This window comes from Ursus maritimus, unplaced genomic scaffold, assembly GCF_017311325.1.
Source record: "Ursus maritimus isolate PB19 unplaced genomic scaffold, ASM1731132v1 scaffold_16, whole genome shotgun sequence".
Taxonomy (NCBI): Eukaryota; Metazoa; Chordata; class Mammalia; order Carnivora; family Ursidae; genus Ursus; species Ursus maritimus.
The window spans coordinates 7197059-7221641 of record NW_024424008.1 but is presented as its reverse complement, the minus strand read 5'-3'; the positions used below and the strand labels follow the sequence as shown (position 1 = coordinate 7221641).

The 24583-nt window shown below is 39.2% G+C and overlaps 1 protein-coding gene and 1 pseudogene across 2 annotated transcripts in view; one reads left to right on the top strand and one right to left on the bottom strand.

Annotated features, from left to right (window-relative positions):
- Nucleotides 1-24583, bottom strand: part of RNF121 (ring finger protein 121) — a 78133-nt gene that overhangs the window by 24435 nt on the left and 29115 nt on the right. For both annotated transcript variants that reach the window (XM_008707287.2, XM_040630798.1), the window contains exons 2-3: nucleotides 24218-24255; nucleotides 20996-21137 (exon numbers count right to left, since the gene is read on the bottom strand). In XM_008707287.2, the coding sequence (XP_008705509.2) occupies nucleotides 20996-21137; nucleotides 24218-24255 (180 nt within the window). The remainder of the gene's footprint in view (nucleotides 1-20995; nucleotides 21138-24217; nucleotides 24256-24583) is intronic.
- LOC103678011 lies at nucleotides 15537-16387 on the top strand (annotated as a pseudogene).

Below are 24583 nucleotides of genomic sequence, written 5' to 3'. Positions count from 1 at the left end.
AAAAAAAAAAAAAAAAAGAGTTGGACTCTTAACCAACTGAGCCACCCAGGCGACCCTAGAGATTTTATTATTATTTTTTAAATTTTATTTATTTATTTGACAGAGCGAGACAGCGAAAGAGGGAACACAAGCAGGGGGAGTGGAAGAGGGAGAAGCAGGCTTCCTGCTGAGCAGGGAGCCCGACGAGGGGCTCGATCCCAGCACCCTGGGATCATGACCTGAGCCGAAGGCACATGCTTAACGACTGAGACACCTAGGCGCCCCTAGAGATTTTATTTTTAAGTAATTTCTACACCCAATGTGGGGCTCAAGCCCATAAACCAACTGAGCCAGCCAGGCGCCCCTCTTTAGATGCTTTTCAGAAGTTCAAATAGAAATCATTAAAGAATGAATAAACAAAGTAGAATGATATAGTGAAATGATTGGAGATTTTGGAATTAAAGAGATCTAGATATGAATCCCAATATAGCTATTTACTATATTATCTTAGGTAAGACATTTAACCCTGATAAGCCTAAGTTTTCTGAACTGTAAAATGGGATTAACAGTATCTACTCTCAAAAGATTGTATAGATTAAGTAAATTAATGCATGGAAAGCTCTTGAAACAATGCCTAACAACGTAAGCATTTAATATAAGTAATGTAAAAAATATAATGTGAATATTCAATATAATAGCTCTTTTATATTAAAAAAACAAGCATCGGGGCGCCTGGGTAGCGCAGTCGTTAAAGCGTCTGCCTTCGGCTCAGGGCATGATCCCGGCGTACCAGGCGTACCAGGATCGAGTCCCACATCAGGCTCCTCCGCTATGAGCCTGCTTCTTCCTCTCCCACTCCCCCTGCTTGTGTTCCCTCTCTCGCTGGCTGTCTCTCTGTCACATAAATAAATAAAATCTTTAAAAAAAAAAAAAACAAGCAAAACACATAAGTCATAGTAAGCATTCAGTAAATGAGAACTCGTAGGTCTTCACGTGATCAAAATTGCATAAAGTCAAATGTAATAAGGGAGCAAAGCCTGCAATGAGGCAACCAAAATAATCAACATATTTAAAGTGGTGGGGTTATAATGAAACAGAGACCAAAAAACAAAACAAAACAAACAAACCAAAAACAAAAAAACAATACAAAAGATCAGTGGAACCAAGAGCTGGTTGTTTGAAAACATAAAGAAAACTGATAAACCTTTAGCCAGACACAACAAGAGAAAAAGAGGACCCAAATAAAATAAAAAACAAAAAAAGAAGTAACAACCAACACCACAGAAATACAAAGAACTGTAAGAGGCCACTACAAAAAATTATATACCAAAAAATTGGACAACCTAGAAGAATTAAATTCCTAGAAACATACAATCTTTCGAAACTGAATCTGGCAGAAACAAAAAACCTGAGATTACCAGTAATGAAATGGAATCAGTAATCAAAAACCTGCCAACAAACAAAAGTCCAACGAGATAGCTTCACAGGTGAGTCCTAACCATTTAAAGAAGAGTTAATACTTATTCTCCTCAAACTATTTGAAAAAGAAGAAAGGAAAGCTTCCAAATACATTCTGTGAGGCCAGCATTACCCTGATACAAAACCACACAAAGACACTACAAAAAACAAACCAAACAAAACACCTACGGCCAATATCTGGCATATGCACAGATGCAAAAACCTTCAGCAAAATATTAGCAAACCACATTCAACAAACATTAAAAGGACAGTGCATCATGAGCTGCTGGGACTTATTCCGGGGTTGCAAGGATGATTCAATATTCACAAATCATACTCCACATTAACAAAATGAAGGATAAAAATCATACGATCATCTCAATAGATGCTGAAAAAGCATCTGACAAAAAATGTCCATTCATGGGGGGTAGAGAAAATATACCTCAACATAATAAAGACCATATGCAAAACCCACAGCCAGCATCATACTCAATGGAGAAAAACCAAAAGCTTTTCCTCCATGATCAGGAACAAGACAAGAATGTCCACTCTTGCCACTTTTATTCAACACAGTATTGGAAGCCCTAGCCACAGCCATCAGGCAAGAAAAAAAAAAAACAGAAGGCATCGAAATTGGTAAGGAAGAAGTTAAACTATTACTATTTGCAGATGACATGCCAGTATACATAGAAAACCCTAAAGATGTTACCGAAAACCTATCAGAAATAATATATGCAATTCAGTAAAGTTTCAAGATACAATATTAATGTATAGAAATCTGTTGCATTTCTGTACACTAATAATGAAGTAGGAAAAAGAGAAAATAAGAAAAAATTCCACTTGCAATTGTACCAAAAAGCATAAAATACCTAGGAATAAACCTAACTGAGGAGGTGAAAGACCCATACTTTGAAAACTGTAAGACACTGATGAAAGAAACTGCAGACGACACAAATGGAAAGATATTCCATCCTCATGGATTGGGAGAATTAATATTATTAAAATGTCCATACCACCCAAAGCAATCTATAGAATCAATGTAATCCCTACCAAAACACCAACAGCATTTCTCACAAAACTATCAAAATTTGTATGGAACTGCCAAGACCCCAAAGAGCCAAAGCAATCTTGAAAAAGAAAAGCAAAACTAGAGGCTTCATAATGCCAGGTTTCAAGATATACTACAAAGCTATAATAATCAAAACAGTATGGTACTGGCATAAAAACAGACACCTAAATTATTCCAATTTTAGTATATGTGCTGCCAAAGTAAGCACAGTAGACACATAAATCAACAGAACATAACAAAGAATTCATAAACAAACCCATGTGTATAGGGGCAATTAATCTACAACAAAGGAGGCAAAAATATACAATGGAGGGAAGACAGTCTCTTTAATAATTGGCACTGGGAAAACTGGACAGCTACATGCAAAAGAATGAAACTGGACCACTTAAACCATACACAAAAATTAACTCAAAATGGATTAAAGACTTACATAAAACTCCTGAAAGAAAACATAGTAATTTCTTTGACACCGGGTTTAGCAATGTTTTTCTAGATATGTCTCCTCAGCCAAGGGAAACAAAAGCAAAACTAAACTATTTGGACTACACCAAAATAAAAAGCTTCTGTAGAGGGGCACCTGGTGGCTCAGTCAATTAAGGTCCAACTGTTGGTTTCAGCTCAGGTTATGATCTCAGGGTCCTGGGATCGAGCCCCACATCGGGTTCTGCACTCAGCACCGAGTCTCTGCTGGAGATTCTCTCTCTGCCCCTCTCCCTCTGCTCCTCACCCTGCTTGCTCTCTCTCTAAAATAAATAAACGAAATCGTAAAAAAAAAAAAAAAGAAAGAAAGAAAGAAAGAAAGAAAAGAAAAAGCTTCTGTAGAGCAAATAAAACTATCAACACAATAAAAATGCAACCTACTAAATGAGAGAAGATATTTGCAAATGATATACCCAATAAGGGGTTAATATTCAAAATACATAAAGCACGTCTACAACTCAACACCAAAAAACAAATAATCTGACTAAAAATGGGCAGAAGACATGAACAGACATTTTTCCAAAGAAGACATACATGAAAAGATGCTCAACGTCACTAATCATAAATGCAAGTCAAAACCACAATGAGGTATCATCACATGCCTGTCAGAATGGCTAAAATCAAAGACACGAGAAATGAGAAGTGTTGGCAAGCATATAAAGAAAAAGGAACCCTTGTGCACTGTAAATTGGCACAGACACTGTGGAAAACAGTATGTAGGTTCCTCAAAAAATTAAAAATAGAAACTACCAGTAATTCCACTATTAGGTATTTACCCAAAGAAAACCGAAACACTAATTTGAAAAGATATATGCACCCCTATGTTAACTGCAGTGTTATTTACAGTTGCCAAGATATGGAAGCAACCAAGTGTCCATTCATAGATGAAGGGATAAAGATGATGTGGTTTATATATACAATGGAATACTACTCAGCCATAAAAAGGGGGAGATCGTGCCATTTGTGACAATATGGATAGATCTAGAGGGTATTATGCTAAGTGAATTCAGACAGAGAAAGAGAAGTACCATAGATTTTACTTATATGTGGAATAAAAAAAATAAAACAAAACACATGAACGAACAAACAAACAAAAAGCAGAAACAGACCCATGAAGAGAACCAACTGAAGGCTGCCGGGGGGAAGGAGACAGGGGATGGGCAAATGGATGAAAGTGAGTAGGAGATACAGAACTCCATTCCCGGAACGATTAAGTCATGGGGACAAAAGTTACACCACAGGGAATACAGTAATGGTATTGTAATACCGTATGGTCACAGATGGATGTTATGCTCACGCTGGTGGTAAGCATGGCATAACATACAGACTTGTTGGGTCAATATGTTGTGCACCTAAAACTCATGTAAAATTGTGTGCCAACTATACTTCAGTTAAAAAAAAAATCACCAAAACCTCCAGGGGGAAAAATGTGGTGGGGTTACAGCAATTTCCTTTTAATATTTAATTTGTCCTTTCCAGAAAAAATAAATGATCTAAAAACACAAACCAAGGATTTGAGGTCACTTTCAGGTACTTGGACACACTCCATTAGGTAGGCTTGAAAGCCAGATTCTGTTCAGGGCGTAGAAGGCAGTGCCTGATAAGGGGCAAAGCAGAGGGGCAAGTGAACGGAATAGCCTCCCATGAGAAAACTAGGAAGTTACAACTTTGGTTAATTTCTTTATTTCAACTGCAGTATTTATTAGCATTCTGCTTAATAAGTAAATTGAAGCTTCTTCATTAAGGAAGGCATTTTCAGTGGCAACCCTGGCAATACGCAAACTGTTGAAAGTTACCCAAGATTTTCAGAACAATGTCAGGGACTCTGGTGCCATCTGCTGGCAACACTTTATGCAGACACCTTAAGTTCAGTAATTTGCTCAAATGTTTGTGCCTGATGCGGGCACAAAATAATGGGAAGCTTTGCCCCTAACTTCACTCCCAGGATTTGGCATGGTGAGACAAATACATGAATTGAACAGCCATCGAGTACAAGCAGCAAAGCACCAAGTACTGATGTGAGAGTTCAGAGGAAGGATGTAGCAGTGTGAGTAGGAACCATCAGGGAAGACTGCCTGGAAGAGGCAGAACTCTGGCTGGTTCTGAGGCGGCTTGGATTTGGCCAGCTGAAGGGGGAAACTGAGAGCCATTCACCTTTCTTTCCCTGAATCTACAAATACAAAGCTGAAGTGAAGACTAGCCTGAAACCTGTTCACTGATTCATTCCACAAACATTTACTGAGGGGTAATCCCAGCTTCTCTGATCTGGAAAGTTAAGAATAGCTACAACCCACCTATCTCTTCACAAGACTATACAGTTGAAATGATGATGTTAGGTGCTAACAATCATAGTTAGACCGCATTTAAATGGACTTTTAGATTTTTTTCACCTCAGAAACTATAATTCATGAAAAAACAGAAAAGAGCTCCCATATCACATCCTCCCCTGGGTACCAGCTGCCTTGCCGGTCTGCTCATGCTTGGAACGTTTGTCTTTCAGGATTCTCATCACTTCTGTATTGCCCTATGTTGTGTGGGTAATAATCACCCACCATGCTTGGCTGAAAAGGAATGTAAAGGATGAACTGAAAACTGCATGTCCAGCTAGTAGAGCAAAGTAAGAGACTCGCAGCTAACAGAACAATCAGCTTGGGGAAAAATGCTGATAAATGGACAGAGGTCAACTGGAGGAAGGTGTCTGGGATATGCTTCACAGCTCTGGTCAATACTTTCATGAAAAATTTGGATGAAAAAACAAGGATCTGCTTACCAAACTGTGAACAGCAAAAAATTTAGGAGCTGGGAGAGAACAAGGCAGTTAACATGGAAGACAGAAGAAGCAAGATCCAAAATGAGTAAAGCTTGTTTCTAGAGTTCTTCTAGCGCTAACATTCTATGAGCTAGTAAGCTAAAATGAAGAACCAGAATTTTACGATGAAACCCAACCAACTACTCAAGTATAGGATGGAAAATGAGTGGCTTAATAGCAGTTCATGTGAAACAGATCTAGGGGTCTCAGTTGACCACAAATTGCCAGGGAATATATGCTGCTTAACTAGGAATATGCCCAGAATGAAGGAGGCAGCAGCTCTACTGTTCTCTGCTCTGTCAAAGCATTCTTAGGGCCTTACAACTAAGTCTTGGGACCACACTGTACAAAGAACATGGACAAAGAAACATGGCCAAAAGGGAGCAGCCAGGATTACAAAGAGTCTAGAAACCAAATTACACGGTGAACAGCTGAAGGCACTAGGACAACAGACCTGGAGAACTACAGGGAGGCACAGCTGTTACCTTCAGTTATCTGAAGACTGTCCAGAGGCCCACTAAGAGATACCTGCTCTTGTGACCAAGTCTGATCTCACACATTGCTAGAATACAGGGCAGAAATTTGGTTTTCAATTCCCCCTTACCACACCCTTGGCAAAAAGTCAACCTTACCACATGTGGCAGACCATTCCATTGCTAGTAGATGTGCTAGACATCTACATAGTTCCTCCCTGATGCTGACCTGACAAATCTGCCTTTATGTACCTTCTGCCTCTGGGTCCAACTCTCGTCCTTCAGAGAGGCGCACAGTACATTTACTTCCTGTTTCTTATGACTACTCTTCTAATACCTAAAATTTTGTCTTTTTCCTCAAGTCATCTTCTCTCCAGGCAAGAGTCAGTCAAGCAATAATTTAACAAACACTGAGCCCTTACCGGGGTTAGGGTTAGGGTTAGGGTGCCAGGCGCCATGCTAAGGACTGCAGAATCCAGAGATAAAAAACTAAACCTCCTCAGGAACTTAAGTCTACCAAGCAGGAAAAAAAACAATTATTATGCAGTATGATAAGTGCTATAACGGAGTAAGCCCTGGTGGCCAAGAAAGTGGAGGAGAGGCTTTCACTCAACATGGGGGAACCAAGGCTTCCTGAAGAAAGCAACCTTTGGACCTCTGTCCTGATGGTACAGTATGTGTAAGTAAAGGCATCATGATGAGTGAGTGTTCAGGATGAGAACATGGTATGTCTGAGAAAGTACAAATAAGGAGGGAGGTGTGAGAAATGAGCCTAAAGAGCAGGCAAGGCTCAGAGAAGGCTGATGTACGCATTACACACAGAGAAGTTTTTATTACACTCTGGGGAGAAAAGTTTTTCTTTCGCATAGAAAGTGGATTACCACCTTTTGCCATCTTAGACCATATTCTCTAGTCACATTCCAGTAACCCTCTTAATGTGCTGGTCTAAGAAAAATCTATAGTGAAGATTTCTAGGTAGGAGATTTTGCCACTCATCCATCCCACAAGGGAACAGAAGTTCAGGGGATAGGAGTTTGAAAAGATACTGTTTTTGGTAACAGAGATGATGAAAGCTTCTCCTTGGAGATCTTTAAAAATAGGATAGATACTTTTCCAGGCATAAACTTACTCCTTCCCCTAACATCCCTGCGGGAGCTAAGCAATAAATAATATTAGACTCTGAACAGATGATGAAAACTGAGCAACAGGGAAGCCAAAAAGCAAGCTGGGCCTGGGCTAGGTTTCCAATCCAGATCTTCTGTCTCCCAAGTCCTGCCTCCCTTGCACCATTCACTTTGGAGTTTGTGATAAAACCCTGGAAAGGCTAATGAGGCAATATGATGTAGACTTTAAAGGGGTGGGAAAGGACAGACCTGGGCAAAAGTCACTAAAGAAGGAAAAATCAGGGGAGTTAAAAACAGAAATGACCATGGCAGAAACTGAAAATTTCCTGGAGCTTTTGAGAAACCACAAAAAAATGGCTGAGTGCCCACATGAGAAGGACACTGAACCAAGAATCCGATTCTGGTTTTACGTCCACCTGCCCAATTTAACGGTCATGTGCTCCCAGCAAATCTCTTCGGGATTTTGCACTTTGGTTTACTAATCTGAAAAATGGAGGTATAGCCCTATCCTGACTACCATATAAAGCCATTGTGAGGTTCCAATGAGACATCAGACGGGAAAAGTATTTTTTTTTTAATATCAACAAACTGCAACTATAAGCAGCCTAAGGTGGTATCAATACCGTTGCTACTACTGAAAAGAACAGCACCCTGAAATTTAAATAAAGAAAACAACAGGACCTTCTGCTCCTAAACAGCAGTTAATTCAGACGAAGTTCTTTTAACATGAAGGATAGACTTGAACTCCTAAGTCACACGGTGGAACCAGTGGCCTGGCATACCTAATGGCTGGCAGCATCCACGCTGCTCTCTGGCAGCGCTTCTCATAAGGGATGAACTTCCTCCCCAGGGAACACTGGATGAAGTTGGGAGACATTTTTGGTTGTCACGATCAGGAGAGGGGATGCTCGTGGCATTTAGTAGGTAGAGGCCAGACATGCTGCTGAACATTCTACAACGCACATGACAGTCCCCCACGAAAATAAAGAATCATCTGGCCCAAAATGTGAATAGCTTCCCTATTGAGAGACCTGGTCTAGGAGAACAGAACAAGTGTTTTTCCACTCGGGGGTCACGTGTGCCCACTGAAAGGCTGGGTTGCCAACTAGCACGAGGGAAGAACAGAAAATTTCATTCAGTTTGAGAGAAACAGAGCCTTATCGATTAATTCCATCATTTCCCAGCATGCACATAAGAAGCATTTTTTTGAAAGCTCTGTTAGCTAATCTCAAACAGTTCGTGTTTCTACTACTTGACAATAATCCCAGTGTCTCTCCTTTATACGACATTCGCTGGGGAGCCGTTCTGCTTTGATTCTTTTTTATTCCCATTCTTCACCCCACTTAATGTGTTTAATATGTATATTTTTGTTTGTATCTGTTCTTACAAACTGTATTTTTTGTGCATGTATCTTGATTTATTAGTTGGCACTGTGTCTTTCTGTTTGTTACTTTCTTCCACTCAGTACTCTGCTTTTAAGATCCACAAGTCCTTACAGGTAAACCTAATGTGTTGCTTTTAACTGCAATGCAGAGTCATGATACGCATCCAACACATTTTACCAACTTATTCAGATGTAAACACCCAGACTGCCTCCAACTCTTCAATTAACTGCCATAATTAACATTAAAATCAGTATCTTCTCACACGTCCCTTTAGAATATGTCACAAGATATGTATATATTCCATATGACTGAATAGTGCCATGCTGCTCTCCGTAATACCTGCCCCGTCTTCATACCTACAAAGAACACACGGAAGTTCCTAAAGCTTCTGATCCCTGCCAGCAGTTGGACAGATCCAGCCTGTTAGTCTAGAATATCAGTTATCATCGGTTTTAATCATTACTAATCTCCTATTCTGCTATCCGTTAACTTTGCCTATGGTACCCCTTACAGTACAAATCCCCTTCATCTTTTTTTAAAAAATAATTTATTTATTTAAAGAGGGATACAGGGGGGTGGGAAGGGCAGATAGAGGGAGAGAGAGAATCCCAAGTAGACTCCATACGCAGCATGGAGTCTGACTTGGGGGCTCAATCCCACAACCCCGAGACCATGAACCAAGCCAAACTCCAGAGTCAGACACTTAACTGACTGAGTCACCCAGACCCCCCCTTAATCTTAAATAATCAAATTTATCAAATTTTTATCTTATTTATCCATGTAAGTTTTATTAACTTCAAAGTTGTGCCTTTCATAATTAGATCTTTAATCTATCCTTAGCCCCTTTGTATGTAGTGTGATACAGGAATCTAGTTTTAAATATTTCCCCACATGGTGAGCCAGTTTTCTCAATACAATCTACTTAACAATGAATATTTTCTTCACTGAGCGGTGGTTACACTTTTATTATCTTTTTTTTTTTAATTTGAGAGAGAAAGAGAGAGAGAGAATGAGAATGAGTGGGAGAGGCAAAGGGGAAAAGAATCTCAAGTAGACTTCTCGTAGAGTGCAGAGCCTGAAACAGGGCTCAGTCTCACAAGCCTGAGATCATGAACTGAGATCACAACCTGAACCGCAACCAAGAGTCAGATGCTTACCTGACTGAGCCACCCAGGCTCTCCTATACTTTCACTGTATATTAATTTTCCATTATACGGGGATCTGTCTCTGAGATCTTTATTCTGTTCTACTGGTCTATTTGTCTATTCTAATGGTATGCCTTACTATTTGAAAAGGCAAGTCTGTGTCTTGGGAATTGCTTTCTTTCTTGCTTTTATTTTTGAACTTCAAGTCAAGGGGGGAAATGAGTTAATCAGAATCTCTAATGAATATTCCCATCATTAGTCATGCATGATGCATGGATCACTTTTAATTTTTAAAAATTACTTCTAATTGTGGTAAGAACTCATAAAATTTACCACCTTAACTATTTTTAAATGTATGGCTAAGTAATATTCCCACTGCTTTGTAACAGATCTCTAGAACTTTTTCATCTTACAAGACTGAGACACTTCTATGCCCATTAAATAAATACTTTTTCACCCTCTGCCCCAGCTCCTGATAACCATCATTCTACTTTCTGTCTCTGTGAATCCGACTACTCTGGGTACCTCATATAAGTGGAAAACAAATATAGGCATCTGTCATTTTGTGACTGGCTTATTTCACTAAGCACAATGTCCTGAAAGATCACCATGTTGAAGCATATGACAAAATTTCCTTCCTTTTAAAGTTAATTATTTTTAATAATATGATAACTACTGAACCCACCACCCAACATACAAACTGGAACATCTAAAAGTACTTACATCTAGCTATGTGCTCTTTTAGAGCCTATCCTCCAGTCTTCCACCCAACATCACCCTTATCCTGCATCTTGATTGTATCATTCCCTTGCTTCGTAAAATATGGTTGATTATGCATATACATATTTTTTAAAACATATTCTTTAGTTTTGTTTTTAGCTTTCTATGAAAGGTATCAAGTTATGAGCAGCCTTCTGAATCTTTTTTCACTCAATATTAAATTGCTAAGATCATCCTTACAATTACTCATAACTACAGTTATTTTTTGTGTTGTTTTATATATTTCATGTTATATGCATGGTTTTATAAGTTATATAATATTCCATTGGATGACTACATCACAACTAACTTACCCAGTCACCTATATTTGGGTACTGAGTTATTTTTAAGTTTTTGCTATTACAAATAATGCTGTTACGGAAATTCTGGTACATCCTCTTAGGATGCATATGCAAAACTCCAAGATCAAAATGTAAAGGCAACCTACTGAATGGGAGAAGATATTTGCAAATGATATACCTGATAAGGGGTTAATATCAAGACATATAAAGAACCTATACAGCCCGAAACCAAAAAATAATAATGAAAGAATCGATTAAAAATGGGCAGAGGAGGGGCACCTGGGTGGCTCAGTGGGTTGAGCAGCCCACTCTTGGTTTCAGCTTGGGTCATTATGTCAGGGTCCTGGGACTGAGCCCTGCTTCAGGCTCCCTGTGCTGCGGGGAGTCTGCTTCCCCCCTCTCTCTCCCTCCCTCTGCCCCTCGCCCCACTCTTGCACATGTGTGCAGGCTCTCTAAAATAAATAAATCTTAAAAAAAAAAAAAGATTAAATAAAGTGGGCAGAGGACCTGAACAGACATTTTTTCCAAAGAAGACATACAGATGACCAAGAAGTACACGAAAGGGTGCTCAACATCACTGATCATGAGGGAAATGCAAATCAGAACTACAGTGAGATATGACCTCACACAGAATGGCCAGTATCAAAAAGAAAAGAAATAACAAGTGTTGGTGAGGATGTGAAGGAAAGGGAAGCCTGGTACACTGTAAGTTGGTATAGCCACTGTGGAAAACATTGTGAAGTTCCTCAAAAAATTTAAAACAGAAATATCATGCAATCTAGTAATTCCACTATTGGTTACTTACCGCCCTCCCCCCAAAGAAACCAGTAATTTGAAAAGATATGAGCGTTCTTTGTGTTTACTGCAGCATTATTTACAACAGTTAAGATATAGAAGCAACCTCAGTGTCCAGTGATAGATGAATGAATAAAGAAGATGTGGTGTGTGTGTGTCTAATATTATGCAGCCATAAATAACAATGGGATCTTGCCATTTGTGACATCATGGATGGACCCAGAGGGTATCGTGCTAAGTGAAATAAGTCAAACAGAGAAAGACAAATACCATATAACTTCACTTGTATATGGAATCTAAAAAAACCCCACCAAAACAAATGAACAAAAAAGAAACAGACTCATAAATACAGAGAATAAACAGTTAGTTGCCAGGGGGGAGAAAGGCAGAGGGATGGGCAAAATAGGGGTAGGGGATTAAGGGTTACAAACTTTCAGTTATAAAATAAGTCAGGAGATTGAAAAGTACAGAACAGGGAATACAGTTAATAAGACTGTAATAATGTACAGCCACAGATGGTAAATACACTTATCATAGTGAGCACTGTATCATGTATGGAACTGTTGAATCACTATGTTGAACACCTGAAAATAATATAACATTCTGTATCAACCATACTTCAATAAAAATTTCAAGGAAACTGAAATAGCAAATACAAAAACCAGTCAACAATACGAACAACTGACAGAAGAAACCAAATGACTAGTAAGCATGAAAATGTGCTCAACCTCACTAATAACTAAATAAAGTAGTTAATAATTTAGATATTTTCACTCAGACTGACAAAGGAAAGAGCAAGAGAAGAAGGGAACAGAGAGGAACTACAAAAACCACCATAAAATGAGTAACAAAATGGAAGTAAGTACATATCAATAAGACATTTAATAAGACATTTTTAAAAAATTTTTATTTTAAGTAATGTCTACACCCAACACGACGCTCAAACTCACGACCCTGAGATCAAGAGTCGCACACTCCTCCAACGAAGACAGCCAGACACTCCTATCGATAACTCCTCTGAATGTAAATGGACTGAACACTCCAATCAAAAGACACAGGATAACAAAATGGATAAAAAAAAGCAAGACCCATCAATATGCTGCTACAAGAGACACATTTCAGACCTAAAGCCACATACAGAATGAAAGTGAGGGGATGGAAAAGCATTTTTCAAGCAAATGGAAATGAAAACAAAGCCAGGGTAGCAATACTTATATCAAAGAAGACTTTAAAACAAAGACTGTAACAAGAGATAAGGAAGGACACTAATAATCATAAGGCAGACAATCCAACAAGAAAAATTAACAATTGTAAATATTTATGCACCCAACCAGGAGCACCCAAATACATAAAGCAGCTAATCACACACTTAAAGGAAGTACTTGACGGTAATATAGTAATAGTAAGGGAGATTAACATCCCACTTACATCAACGGATAGATCATCCAAATAGAAAATCCACAAGGAAACAGTGGTTTTGAATGACACACTGGACCAGATGGATCAAACAGATACACTCAGAATATGCCATCCTAAAACAACAGAATACACATTCTTTTCAAGTGCACGTGGAACATTCTCCAGAACAGATCACATATTAGGCCACAAAACACATCTCGACAAATTCAAAATAAACTCACAATGGATTAAGGATCTAAATATGAGACCTAAAACCATAACAATCCTAAAGAGAGCACAAGCAATAATTTCTCTGACATCAGCCACAGAAACATCTTCTAGGTATGCCTCCTGAGGCAAGAGAAATAAAAGCAAAAATCAACTACTGGGACTATATCAAAATAAAAAGCTTCTGCACAGCAAAAGAAACAATCAACAAAACTAAAAGACAACCTACCTAATGAGAGAAGATGTTTGCTAATGACATATCCAATAAAGGGTTAGTATCCAAAATATATAAAGAATTCATACAACTGAATGCAAAAAAACCCCAATTAATTCAATTAAAAATGGGCAGAAGACATGGACAGGTATTTCTCCAAAGAAGACATACAGATGGCAACAGACACAGAAAAGATTCTCAACATCACTCATCATCAGGGAAATGCACATCAAAACTATGATGAAATATGACTTCACACTTGTCAGAATGGCTAAAATCAAAACGCAAGGAACAACAAGTGTTGGTGAGGATGTGGAGAAAAAGGAACCCTTGTGCACTGTTGGTGGGAAGGCAAACTAGTGCAGCTACTTGGAAAACAATACGGAAGTTCCTCAAAAAATTAAAAACAGAATTACTATATGATCCAGTAATTCCAGTCCTGGGTATTTACCCAAAGAATACAAAAACATTAAATGGAAAGATAAATGCACCCCTATGTTTATTGCAGTATTATTTACAATAGCCAAATTATGGAAGCAGCCCAAGTGCCAATCAATAAGATGAATAAAGATGATGTGGTGTGTACACACACACACACACACACACACACACACACACACAGGAATATTACTGAACCATAAAAAAGAATGGGATCCTGCCATTTGTAATAACATGGATGGATGAAGACAGCATAATGCTAAAAGAAATAAGTCAATCTGAGAGAGACAAATACCGTATGATTTCCTTCATGTGTAATTTAAAAAACAAAACAAATGAACAAAGGAAGAAACAGACAAGCCAAAAGCAGACTCTTAATTACAGAGAATAAACTGATGGTTACCAGAGAGGAGGTGGAGGGGGATGGGTGAAATAGGTGACGGGAATTGATAGTACACTTATTCTGATGAGCCCTGAGTAATGTACGGAATTGCTGAATCACTCACTATATTTTACATCTGAAACCAATGTAACACTGTAACATTAACTACACTGAAATTAAAATTAAAAAATTAAAAAAGAAAAAATGTGGTACTGACATAAGCATAGTCATATAGTTCAATGGAATAGAACTGAGAGTACAAAAATAAATGCATACATCTATGGTCAACTGATTTTTTACAAGAGTGACAAATCATTCAATGGAAAAAGAAGTCTCTTTGAAAATGGTGCTAAGACAACTGGATAACCACATGCAAAAAAACATGACTCACACCATTTACAAAAAGTAACACAAAACAGACCAAAGACCTATATGTAAGAGCTAAAAATATAAAACCCTTCCAAGAACACATACAGATAAAGCTTAATAGTCTTGGATTTGGCAACAGATTCTTAGACGTAACACTAAAAGCACAAGCAACAAAAGAAAAAAATAGGTTTAAAGGTGCCAACGTGGAACGAGTAGTAAATAAACAACAGAGATCTAATGCAAAGTCTAATGCATATAGACACCAATACTGTAGTCTAATCATAAGACTTGCTAAGAGATTAGACCTTAATTTTTTCAACCACTAAAAAGGATAATTACGTGATGTGACAGAGGTGCTTAATGTTGTTATAATGGCAATCATACTGCAAAAAATAAATGGATCAGTTAACATGTACATCTTAAATATACCCAATGTCAGGGGCGCCTAAGTGGCTCAGTCGGTTAAGCATCTGCCTTCAGCTCAGGTCATGATCTGGGGGTCCCAGTATCGAGTCCCTCATTGGGCTCCCTGCTCAGCGGGGAGCCTGTTTCTCCCTCTCCCTCTGCCACTCCCCCTGCTTGTGCTCTCTGTCAAATGAATAAAGAAAATCTCCTTAAAAAAATGTACCCAATGTTATATGTCAAATATATTCACTAAAAAAGAAAAAAAGAGATATATTGGACATCAAACCTAAAAATGTTTATGCAACCTCTTTCCCATCTTGCAAGATGGGTAGTAAAAAAGCTGAGAAGCCAGATACTAAGGAGAAGATACCCGAAGCCAAGAAGGCTGATGCTGGTGGCAAGGTTAAGAGTAACGTCATGGCTAAAATTCCAAATGGGAAGCCTCACTGCAGTTGTTTGAAACCCTCTCCTAGTCAGAGGAATTGGCAGCTATTCCTGATCAGCTATGTACTCCAGAATGGCCAAATACAAGGGGGCGTTTTCAGCAGCTAAGAAAAGAAAAGAAAGAGAAGGTTCTTGCTACTGTCTCAAAATCAGTTGGTGATGACAAGAATGCTGGTACCCCTGTGGTTAAACTTCACAAAATGCTGAGGTACTATCCTACTGAAGATGTGCCTCGAAAGTGTCGAGCCTCGGCAAAAAACCTTTCGGTCAGCACGTAAGAAAATCGTGAGTTAGCATCACTGCTAGGACCATTGTGATCATCCTCACTGGATGCCACAGAGGCAAGAGGGTGGTTTTCCTGAAGCCACTGAGCAGTGCCTTGTTACTTGTAACCAGACCTCCGGCCCTCAATCGAGTTCCTCTGCATACAATACACTAGAAATTTGTCATTGCCACCTACACCAAAATTGGTATCAGCAGTGTGAAAATCCCAAAACATCTCACTGATGCATACTTCAGAAGAAGCAGATACATAAACCCAGACACCAGGAAGGTGAGATCTTCGACACAAAGAAGGAGAAATATGAGATTACAGAGCAGTGCAAGGTTGATCAGAAAGCTGTGGACTCGCAAATTCTGCCAAAAATTAAAGCTGTTCCTCAGCTTCAAGGCTATCTCTGCTCTGTGTTTCCTCTCAAAATGGAGTTTACCCTCACAAATTGGTGTTCTAAATTTCTTAAGAAGAAACTAATTAAATAACTGATCCATTAAAATGTTTATGCACCAAAGGACACTATGAAGAAGGTAAAAAGGCAACCCACGGAATGGGAGAAAATATTTATGAATCACATATCTAATAATGGTCTAGTATCCAGACTATATAAAGAACTCTTACAACACATACACACACACACAAAAGAGAAAAAACAAACAAATGAACAAACAAGAAGCAGTTAAAAAATGGGCAAAGAGATTTCTCCATGGAAGATATACATGTGGCCAATAAACACATCATTTTTTTTCTGGTCAATAAACACATCAAAAGATCCTCAATATCATGAGTTATTAGGGAAATACTGATCAAACCACAATGAGATACTCCTTCATGCCCACTAGGGTGACTATATGAAAGAAAACAGAAAAGAAAAAAAATAAAAGGAAGGGAGAGGGAGGGGGAGGGAGGGAAGGAAAAGAGAGGAGAAGCAAAAGAACAAGTGTTGGTGAGAATGTGGAGAAACTGGAATCCAACGCACTGTGGGCTACAATGTTAAATGGTATAGCTGCTATGGACAACTGTTCTCAAAAAGTTCTCAAAAAGTTAAACAGTTCTACTCCAGGGCATACCCAAGAATTGAATGCAGGTGTTCAAATAAAAGCTTATAATGAATGTTCATAGCAGAACTATTCGCAATAGCCAAAGGATGGAAACAACCCAAATGTCCATCAACTGATGAAGGGATAAACAAAATGTGGCCTGTCCATAGAAAACATCATGCTATGTGAAAGAAGCCAGACAAAAGGCTATATATTGTATAATTTCATTTATATGAATATCCAGAAGAGGCAAATAACATAATAAACAGATTAGTGGTTGCCAGGGCCTGGTGGGAGGGGAAAATGGGGAGTGACTGTTTAATAGATACGGGGTTTCCTTTTGGGGTAATGAAAATGTTCTAGAACTAAAGAGTTGCAATGACTGCACAACATTGGATGTGCTAAACGCCCCTGAACGTTATACTTCAAAATGGTTAGAATAGTCAATTTTTTTTCAAGGTTTTTCTTCTTTTTTTGTAAGATTTATTTATTTTAGAAAGAGAGAGAGCATGAGCAGGAGGGGCAGAGGGAGACAGGGAGAGAATCTGAAACAGACTCCATGCTGAGTGTGGAGCCTGACGTGGGACTTGATCTCACGACCCCGAGATCATGACCTGAGCTGAAAGACAGAGTTGGCCGCTTAACCAACTGCGCCATTCAGGCGCCCCACTGAATAGTGATTTTTTTTTTTATGTGACATTGTTGTCAATGAAATTAAAATTCTATTCTTCTTCCATAGTATCTGAAAACTTTTACGTCTTGAGCTTTTTCTCTTAGGAGTAGGAGCAACAACAGTCACTACCATCAGTTTTAAAGTTTACAAAACACTTTACCATAGAATCTTATATAATCTTCATAACCCATGAGGTAGATATCACCCCAACTTAAAGATAAAAACAGGATCGAGATACAAAGTCATCTAGCTCGGAACTGAGACAGCTGACTGATCAAATCAGATTGGGCTGGCTCCACTCTATTATACTCCCTACAAGGCAAATAGTTCCAACTTCTGATAAGCTTGAAAAAGGATGGGATATGTTACTGTGTACAAGCGCCTCGGGCAATTTTTCTTCTTCCAAAGTTAGTGTTTTAATTAAAGCAGTAAAAACATTCATGGCACACAAGCGAATAGTTTTTAAAAAAACAATCGAAATCACTGTTGTACAAGAGCAGCATAAAGCGGACATTACAGACTTCCTTTTCCAATTTTTGAAAGATACGAGTTTAAGTTTCTCAGTGCAAGATATTTTATAACGTTAGCATGTTCGCTCGTCAGTGAAGTTCAGCATAATGTTTACCGAGCATGGCAGTAAAGTAATGGGATAACTGTGCATGTTCCTTATACAACTGGCTTAAGTTACAGTCACATTTCCGACAAAGGATTAATGAATGACCTTATCAGTGGTTTTCTAACACTCTGATGACTCCTGTATATGTTCCTGAGAAGCAGAGGGGTCAGGGTTATCCAACCCGGTATCAATCGGAGCAGCCTCTTAATTATCTTCCATACTGGGTTTTTCCTGAAGACATTCTTTGAAGAAAGGATTCCACAGTTTCTTTAAAAAGTATTATTGAAAACCACTATAGTACATACATGCATCCTTACTTCCTTCAGAGGTTTTTAAAAATCTTTGCGGATTAGCCAACATTGGATAATTCAGATTATCTCTAAAGATCAACACAGAAATGCCAATGGAGTTCTCATTCAACACTTGGTTTATGAGTGGTCTTATCCCTCCAGGCTCGATTCAACCATCTTGGTAATCCCCATTCTATAGAGTACACACTATAATCACACACTGACAAACAAGTGACTTATCTCAGATAAAAGGGCAAAGCATGACCAGGGTCCAGATGCGAAGCCCCACCTCAGGTGGCTTAGCCTGCTGGATGGTCTCCAGTTCAAAAAGTCTTGGTGTCATGTGGTCCTTCAGTGCACTGCGACCACTCTATTTGTGGTGCATGCCAACTCTTGAGCTGGCTATAAGCCAGTAATGTTTGGAACTTGTGTGTGCTCAAGGGCAAAGATTATCCTCTCTTCCTTCTATGCTCTAGGTTATCCCTTGTTCCCTTGATGGAAAACCCTTTCCAGGAGCAACATATGGTACAAAAGAAATAATGAAATATGAAACAGAAGACCTGGGTTCAAATCCTGACTCTATCTATTAGTATTCCCTTCATGCCTCAACTCTCTGGGCCTCAGTTTGCTCGCAGTACTTACCTGATGGGCTATTAGAAGGATTAAATGAGATAGTGCAGCAGTTCACATCATATGGGCTACAGACCCCTGAGCATGTCTGGGCATATAACCAGAGTCTGAAAAAGCATATACTAGAGAAAAAGAACCAGTTAGGGATTAAGATTAAAAACCCTGGAGTAAAACTGTCTGGGTTCAAATAATGGTTTTATCACTGGAGCAAATTACCTAGTCTTTCTGTCTCAGTTCCTCCTTTATAAGTGGAGAAAACATTACCTTACTGGATTATTACAAGGACTAGCTGAGTCCACACTTCTGAAGTGCTTAGAACAGCGGCTGGCATAGTGACAATTCAATAAATGTTAGCTATTATTACTACTATATATGCATTTGTATATTCTATGCAAAGTATTATCACGTAGGTGTTTGCCAAGTTGACGTTAAAAAAGGGATGTTATCCTGTAAAGGTTAAAAACTTCTAACAGTTGTAAAAAAAAATCTACACCTGTCATGTCCTAATCCAGTGTGGTTGAATCTATGATTTCAATCTTCTCAAACTTATTGAGACTTGCTTTGTGGCCTAACATATGTTCTATCCTAGAGAACGGTCCATGTGCACTTGAGAAGAGTAGGTATTCTGCTGTTGTTGGGTAGTGTGTGCCGTCTATGTCTGTTAGGTCTAATTAGTTTATAATGTTGCTCAAGTCCTCTATTAACTATTGATATTCTATCCGGTTGTTCTATCCATTAGTGAAAGTAAGGTTCTGAACTCTGCAACCATTATTGTAGAACTGTCTATCCCTTTTCAACTCTGCCAATTTTTGCTTCACATATATTGGGGTTCCTTCCTTAGTTATGTTTATAATTGTAGTATCTTCTTGTTGGTTTGAACCTTTTATCAGTATATAATGTCCTTTGTCTCTTGTAAATTTTTTTGATTAAAGTTTATTGGTTCGATATTTAATAGCCACCCCTGCTCTCTTTTGATTATCACGTGCATGGCGTATCTTTCTCCATCCTTTTACTTTTATTCTCTGTGTCTTTGTATCTAAAGTGAGTCTCTCATGGGTTTTTTTTTTTTAACCAATCTGCCAATCTCCGCCTTTTAATAGAAGAATTTAACCCATTTAAAGTAATTACCAATAAGGAAGGATTTACTTCTGCCATTTACCTATTATGTTTTCTGTATGTTTTATATGTTTTGTTCCTCATTTCCTCTGTTGTTGCCTTTTTTTTCTTTTTAATTAATCTAAATCCTACCTGTAAGATTTAGACGCTTGGTCTTCCCAACAAGGCAACCACCTCTCCCTCTATTTGCATAGTTCCTGATGAGCGTCTCCTTCATGAATCTGTCCCGAGATGTTTAAGAGGGAAGACCTATCTTTTCTGGCCATGAAAGTAGTCTCATGTTCTATCCCTATTTTCACCATCTGAATCACTTGCTTTTTTTTTTTTTTTTTTTTTTTTAAGATTTTATTTATTCATTCAACAGAGAGACAGCCAGCGAGAGAGGGAACACAAGCAGGGGGAGTGGGAGAGGAAGAAGCAGGCTCCCAGCGGAAGAGCCTGACGTGGGGCTCGATCCCAGAACGCCGGGATCACGCCCTGAGCCGAAGGCAGACGCTTAACGACTGAGCCACCCAGGCGCCCCTGAATCACTTGCTTCTTAAATGCACACCCACCATACACTGTTCACCATTCATACATAACATTTATTATCATTGTCTATTCCCTGCCTATATGCAGCCTGAGTTAGGCTGGACCCTAGAATACTTAGGAAGGGTCTTTTGACAACTGTCAGAAAAAGAAATGAGAGGCAGTGGCTTACATTGTAGGAGCGGGGGTGCCTCTGTTTCCACTGTACCAGGAGCAGCTGGGCCACCACCAAAGTAGCGATGAGGATGAGGACCATTTCAGCGTGCATGGCTTCATGGCCGCGGTGCTTGGCATGCATGCGTGCGTGCTCAACCCTGAAAGTCAAACAGATGAGGTGAGGCAGGTCAGGCAAAGTGTGCTGGTAAAAGGGCCGTGCTTTCCAGGGATATCCCACCAGTCCATAGCTCAGAACATATTCTTGGGCTTTGCAGCTGCAGGGTACTATACAAATTAGGATCTAGAAAAACACACACCCTGGAAGGAACAGGGGCTCTATGGGCCTCAGTCAGAAGCTCCGCTATTGGGAGTTAAAGGTGGATTGTCTACTGTCCACCCCCAAGAGCAAAAGCAGCTTTCCTCCTGTAGGAAAGAGGACCCAGGAGAAGCCTGTCGTCACTGACCATTTCAGTCCTACTATTCAACCTGTCACTGGAAGGAGAAAGTAACCCAGAGAGAAGGATATAGCCATAAAGTCTCATACTCTTAGTCAATGATATTTATGACACCAATAAAGAAGTACTACTGCAGATGTGTACTAATTCCAGGGTTAAAGTCTTGCTTTATTTGTCCTACCCTCTGTCGTGACTAGGGATCCTAGTCTAAGACTAGCTAAAGCCTGAAAAATCTGGTTCCACTTTATACTAATCCAACAGTGTCTTCACCGTCGGCATCTACAGGTAAATAGTCTCCTCAAGAGCTTAAGGAAGAGTCAACTGGAAACTCTTATTTAACCTAAGGCTGGCATTCTCTGGTCCAGAGAACTGGCAACAAGTGATTCCCTTGGCCTATACCTTCCTCTAAGAATAGAGTCAGAGTCAGTCAACAGAGAGAAATGAGGGAGGAATTAGAAAATTAAATACAAATACAGCCTGTAGTCAGGAGCTTTTATGCCAATTCTCTATACTTGGGGGTATTAGGGAGAGGGAAAGGACAACATAAATGGTATCTTCATAGAGTTCCCAAGGACAATGACAGACTTTATGTAAGATGAACCCAGTGGGATGAATTACAGACAGATAAATGATAAAGCAAATATAGTGAAAAGTTAACTGTAAAATCTTGGTGGTGGGCCTAAAGGTGTTTACTGTATAATTCTTTCAACTTTTCTGAGATTTTTCACAATAAAATGTTAGGGAGGAAACATGGTGGGGGGAGCAGGCAGCCAAATGTCAGCAGCCAGCCACAGCACCTCAGGGTTCATCTTACATCAACTCACCCAGGGTGGGAGAATCTGACAAAAAAATAATATGAGCGGGAGTCAGAAAATTAGGTTCAGACGTCCATGTGGGCTTGGCCAAGAAAATTCACATCTCTACATCACAATTTCTTCATCTGCCACAAGGAGTCCTTATCTTTGCTGCTTCCCTCATAGGGGTGTTGTGAGGACAAGCTAAACTAAAAGGGCAAAGGACACTTTAAAAACCTAAGGACTGTGGCGAGTTATAAAGATAACAGATAAATTTCTTATTCTCAGACAGTATATGACTGAATGGATGTACACAACAAAAAAAAATCTAAGAAATATGGAGAAAAGACCAGAGAATAACAACTCTAGTTCAGGTCCCCACCAATGCAAACATTATCTTTACAATCTTTGTTTGAATAGTTCCACTGGCTGAGAACATATGCCTCTTAGAGTAATTAGAGAACCATGCATCTGGCACATTGTAGGTATATACATGTGCTAAAAAAGGAATAAAACTTCAATACTTTAAGGGCAGGAGCTCACTACCTCTCGATATACCACAATTATTAAAAATGTCTCTGATAACAAGACAAAATCTATTTTTCTTTAGCTTCGGTCCACTGGACCTAATTTTATACTCTGGAACAAGAAAGGACATACTCGCTCTTCTTTCCCAATGCTGCTCTTGCAAAGATTTATATGATCTTATTTTTAAAGAACAAAAACAAAAACAATCCTCTTTCTACCACCACTACTTTTTTGTGCCCTTTTAGGCTAACAGTTCTAGATCTTTTATTTTTTAAGATTTTTATTTATTTGACAGAGAGAGACACAGCGAGAGAGGGAACACAAGCAGGGGGAGTGGGAGAAGCAGGCTCCCCGCTGAGCAGGGAGCCCAACGCAGGGCTCAATCCCAGGACCCTGGGATCATGACCTGAGCTGAAGGCAGACGCTTAACAATTGAGCCACCCAGGCGCCCCTAACAGTTCTAGATCTTTTAAATGCTAGTCATATAACATAATGTGGAAATCATTAATCCTGGTTGCCTTCTTCTAGATGTTATCTAACTGAAGGTCTTCTTAATATGCAGTGTTTACAACAAAATCGCTGTGGGCTCAGTGAAGCACAGTGGCACCGTCACCTCCCTAAAGCAGATAGTATATTTCTATGAACATCTTCCTAATTTTGGAATGTTTTGATAGCTGAGGTACACAACTGGTACATATTAAGCTTAAAGTTTTCTAAAATCTTGCTGGGTTTGTCATATAAGTTGGTATCTTTGCCATTCTCTATTTTTATAAGCTAATTGAAAGGGGTTTTTTGCACTATTAATCAAGTTTACATGGTTGATTTCAGCTCACTGGTCAGCTACCTTGTGGGGCAAACACCCTGAAGGCTCTCTGAGGAGTAATCATGATAATGAGGTATTTGTTGACTGTTGACTCACTCCGGTTACAAAGCAAGTTGCTAGCAGAGTTGAGAACAGAAGACACTATTCCCACTTTTCAGCCAGAGCTCTCTGCTCTGTTTCGTGGATGATGATGAAGTTAATGAGGATAGTCATCTGCAAAGCAGGTAAGACTTACTGGAAGCTTACCACACGCCAGGCATTGTTCTAAGAACTTCACATATATTAGTCCTCACAACAACTCTATGAGGTGTAGGTACTGTTGTACCCTTCACTGTGCAAACTGGGGAAACTAAGGTCGTAAGAAATCAAGTAACTTCCCCAAGATAACACAGCTAGGAAATGGCAGAATAGTATTTAAACCCAGATAAATAATTTGGTGCAATTACCTATTTACTCCCCAGGACTGAAGGAGCTACCCAGGAGTGACCCAAGGACTGGCAAAGATCCCAAATGACCTCTCCTACTAGTAAGAGTCATGGCTTCCCCTCAGACAAGGAAGCAAAAGGGTAGATATACAACTCTATTAGTAGGATTAATTTACAGTTCCCAGCCTGAGGGGCCCACACTGTCACACTTACCTCCATTGCTCCTCTGGGGAGAGGTCTGACATATCAACCTGTAGAAAAACATCACCAAAAAATCCATCATTGTCTTAGAACTGTGCCTGCCCGATATAAGGTGCTCATACATTCATCATTATCTTCAAAGAATTATGAGAAACTTCAAGTGTCACAATCTTTATGAAGCCTTCCTCAATACTTACTTCTCACTGATCTCTCCCTTCTCTAACCACTTACTTTATCTCATGTCTATGACCGACAGTATATTGCATGTCTATGCTAGGCAATGAGGACGGGAGAGGAAACCTACTCCTGAGATGCCCACAGCCTAGTCAAGAAGTCACACAGATATACAGAAAATATCTTTATTATATGCTGAGGACT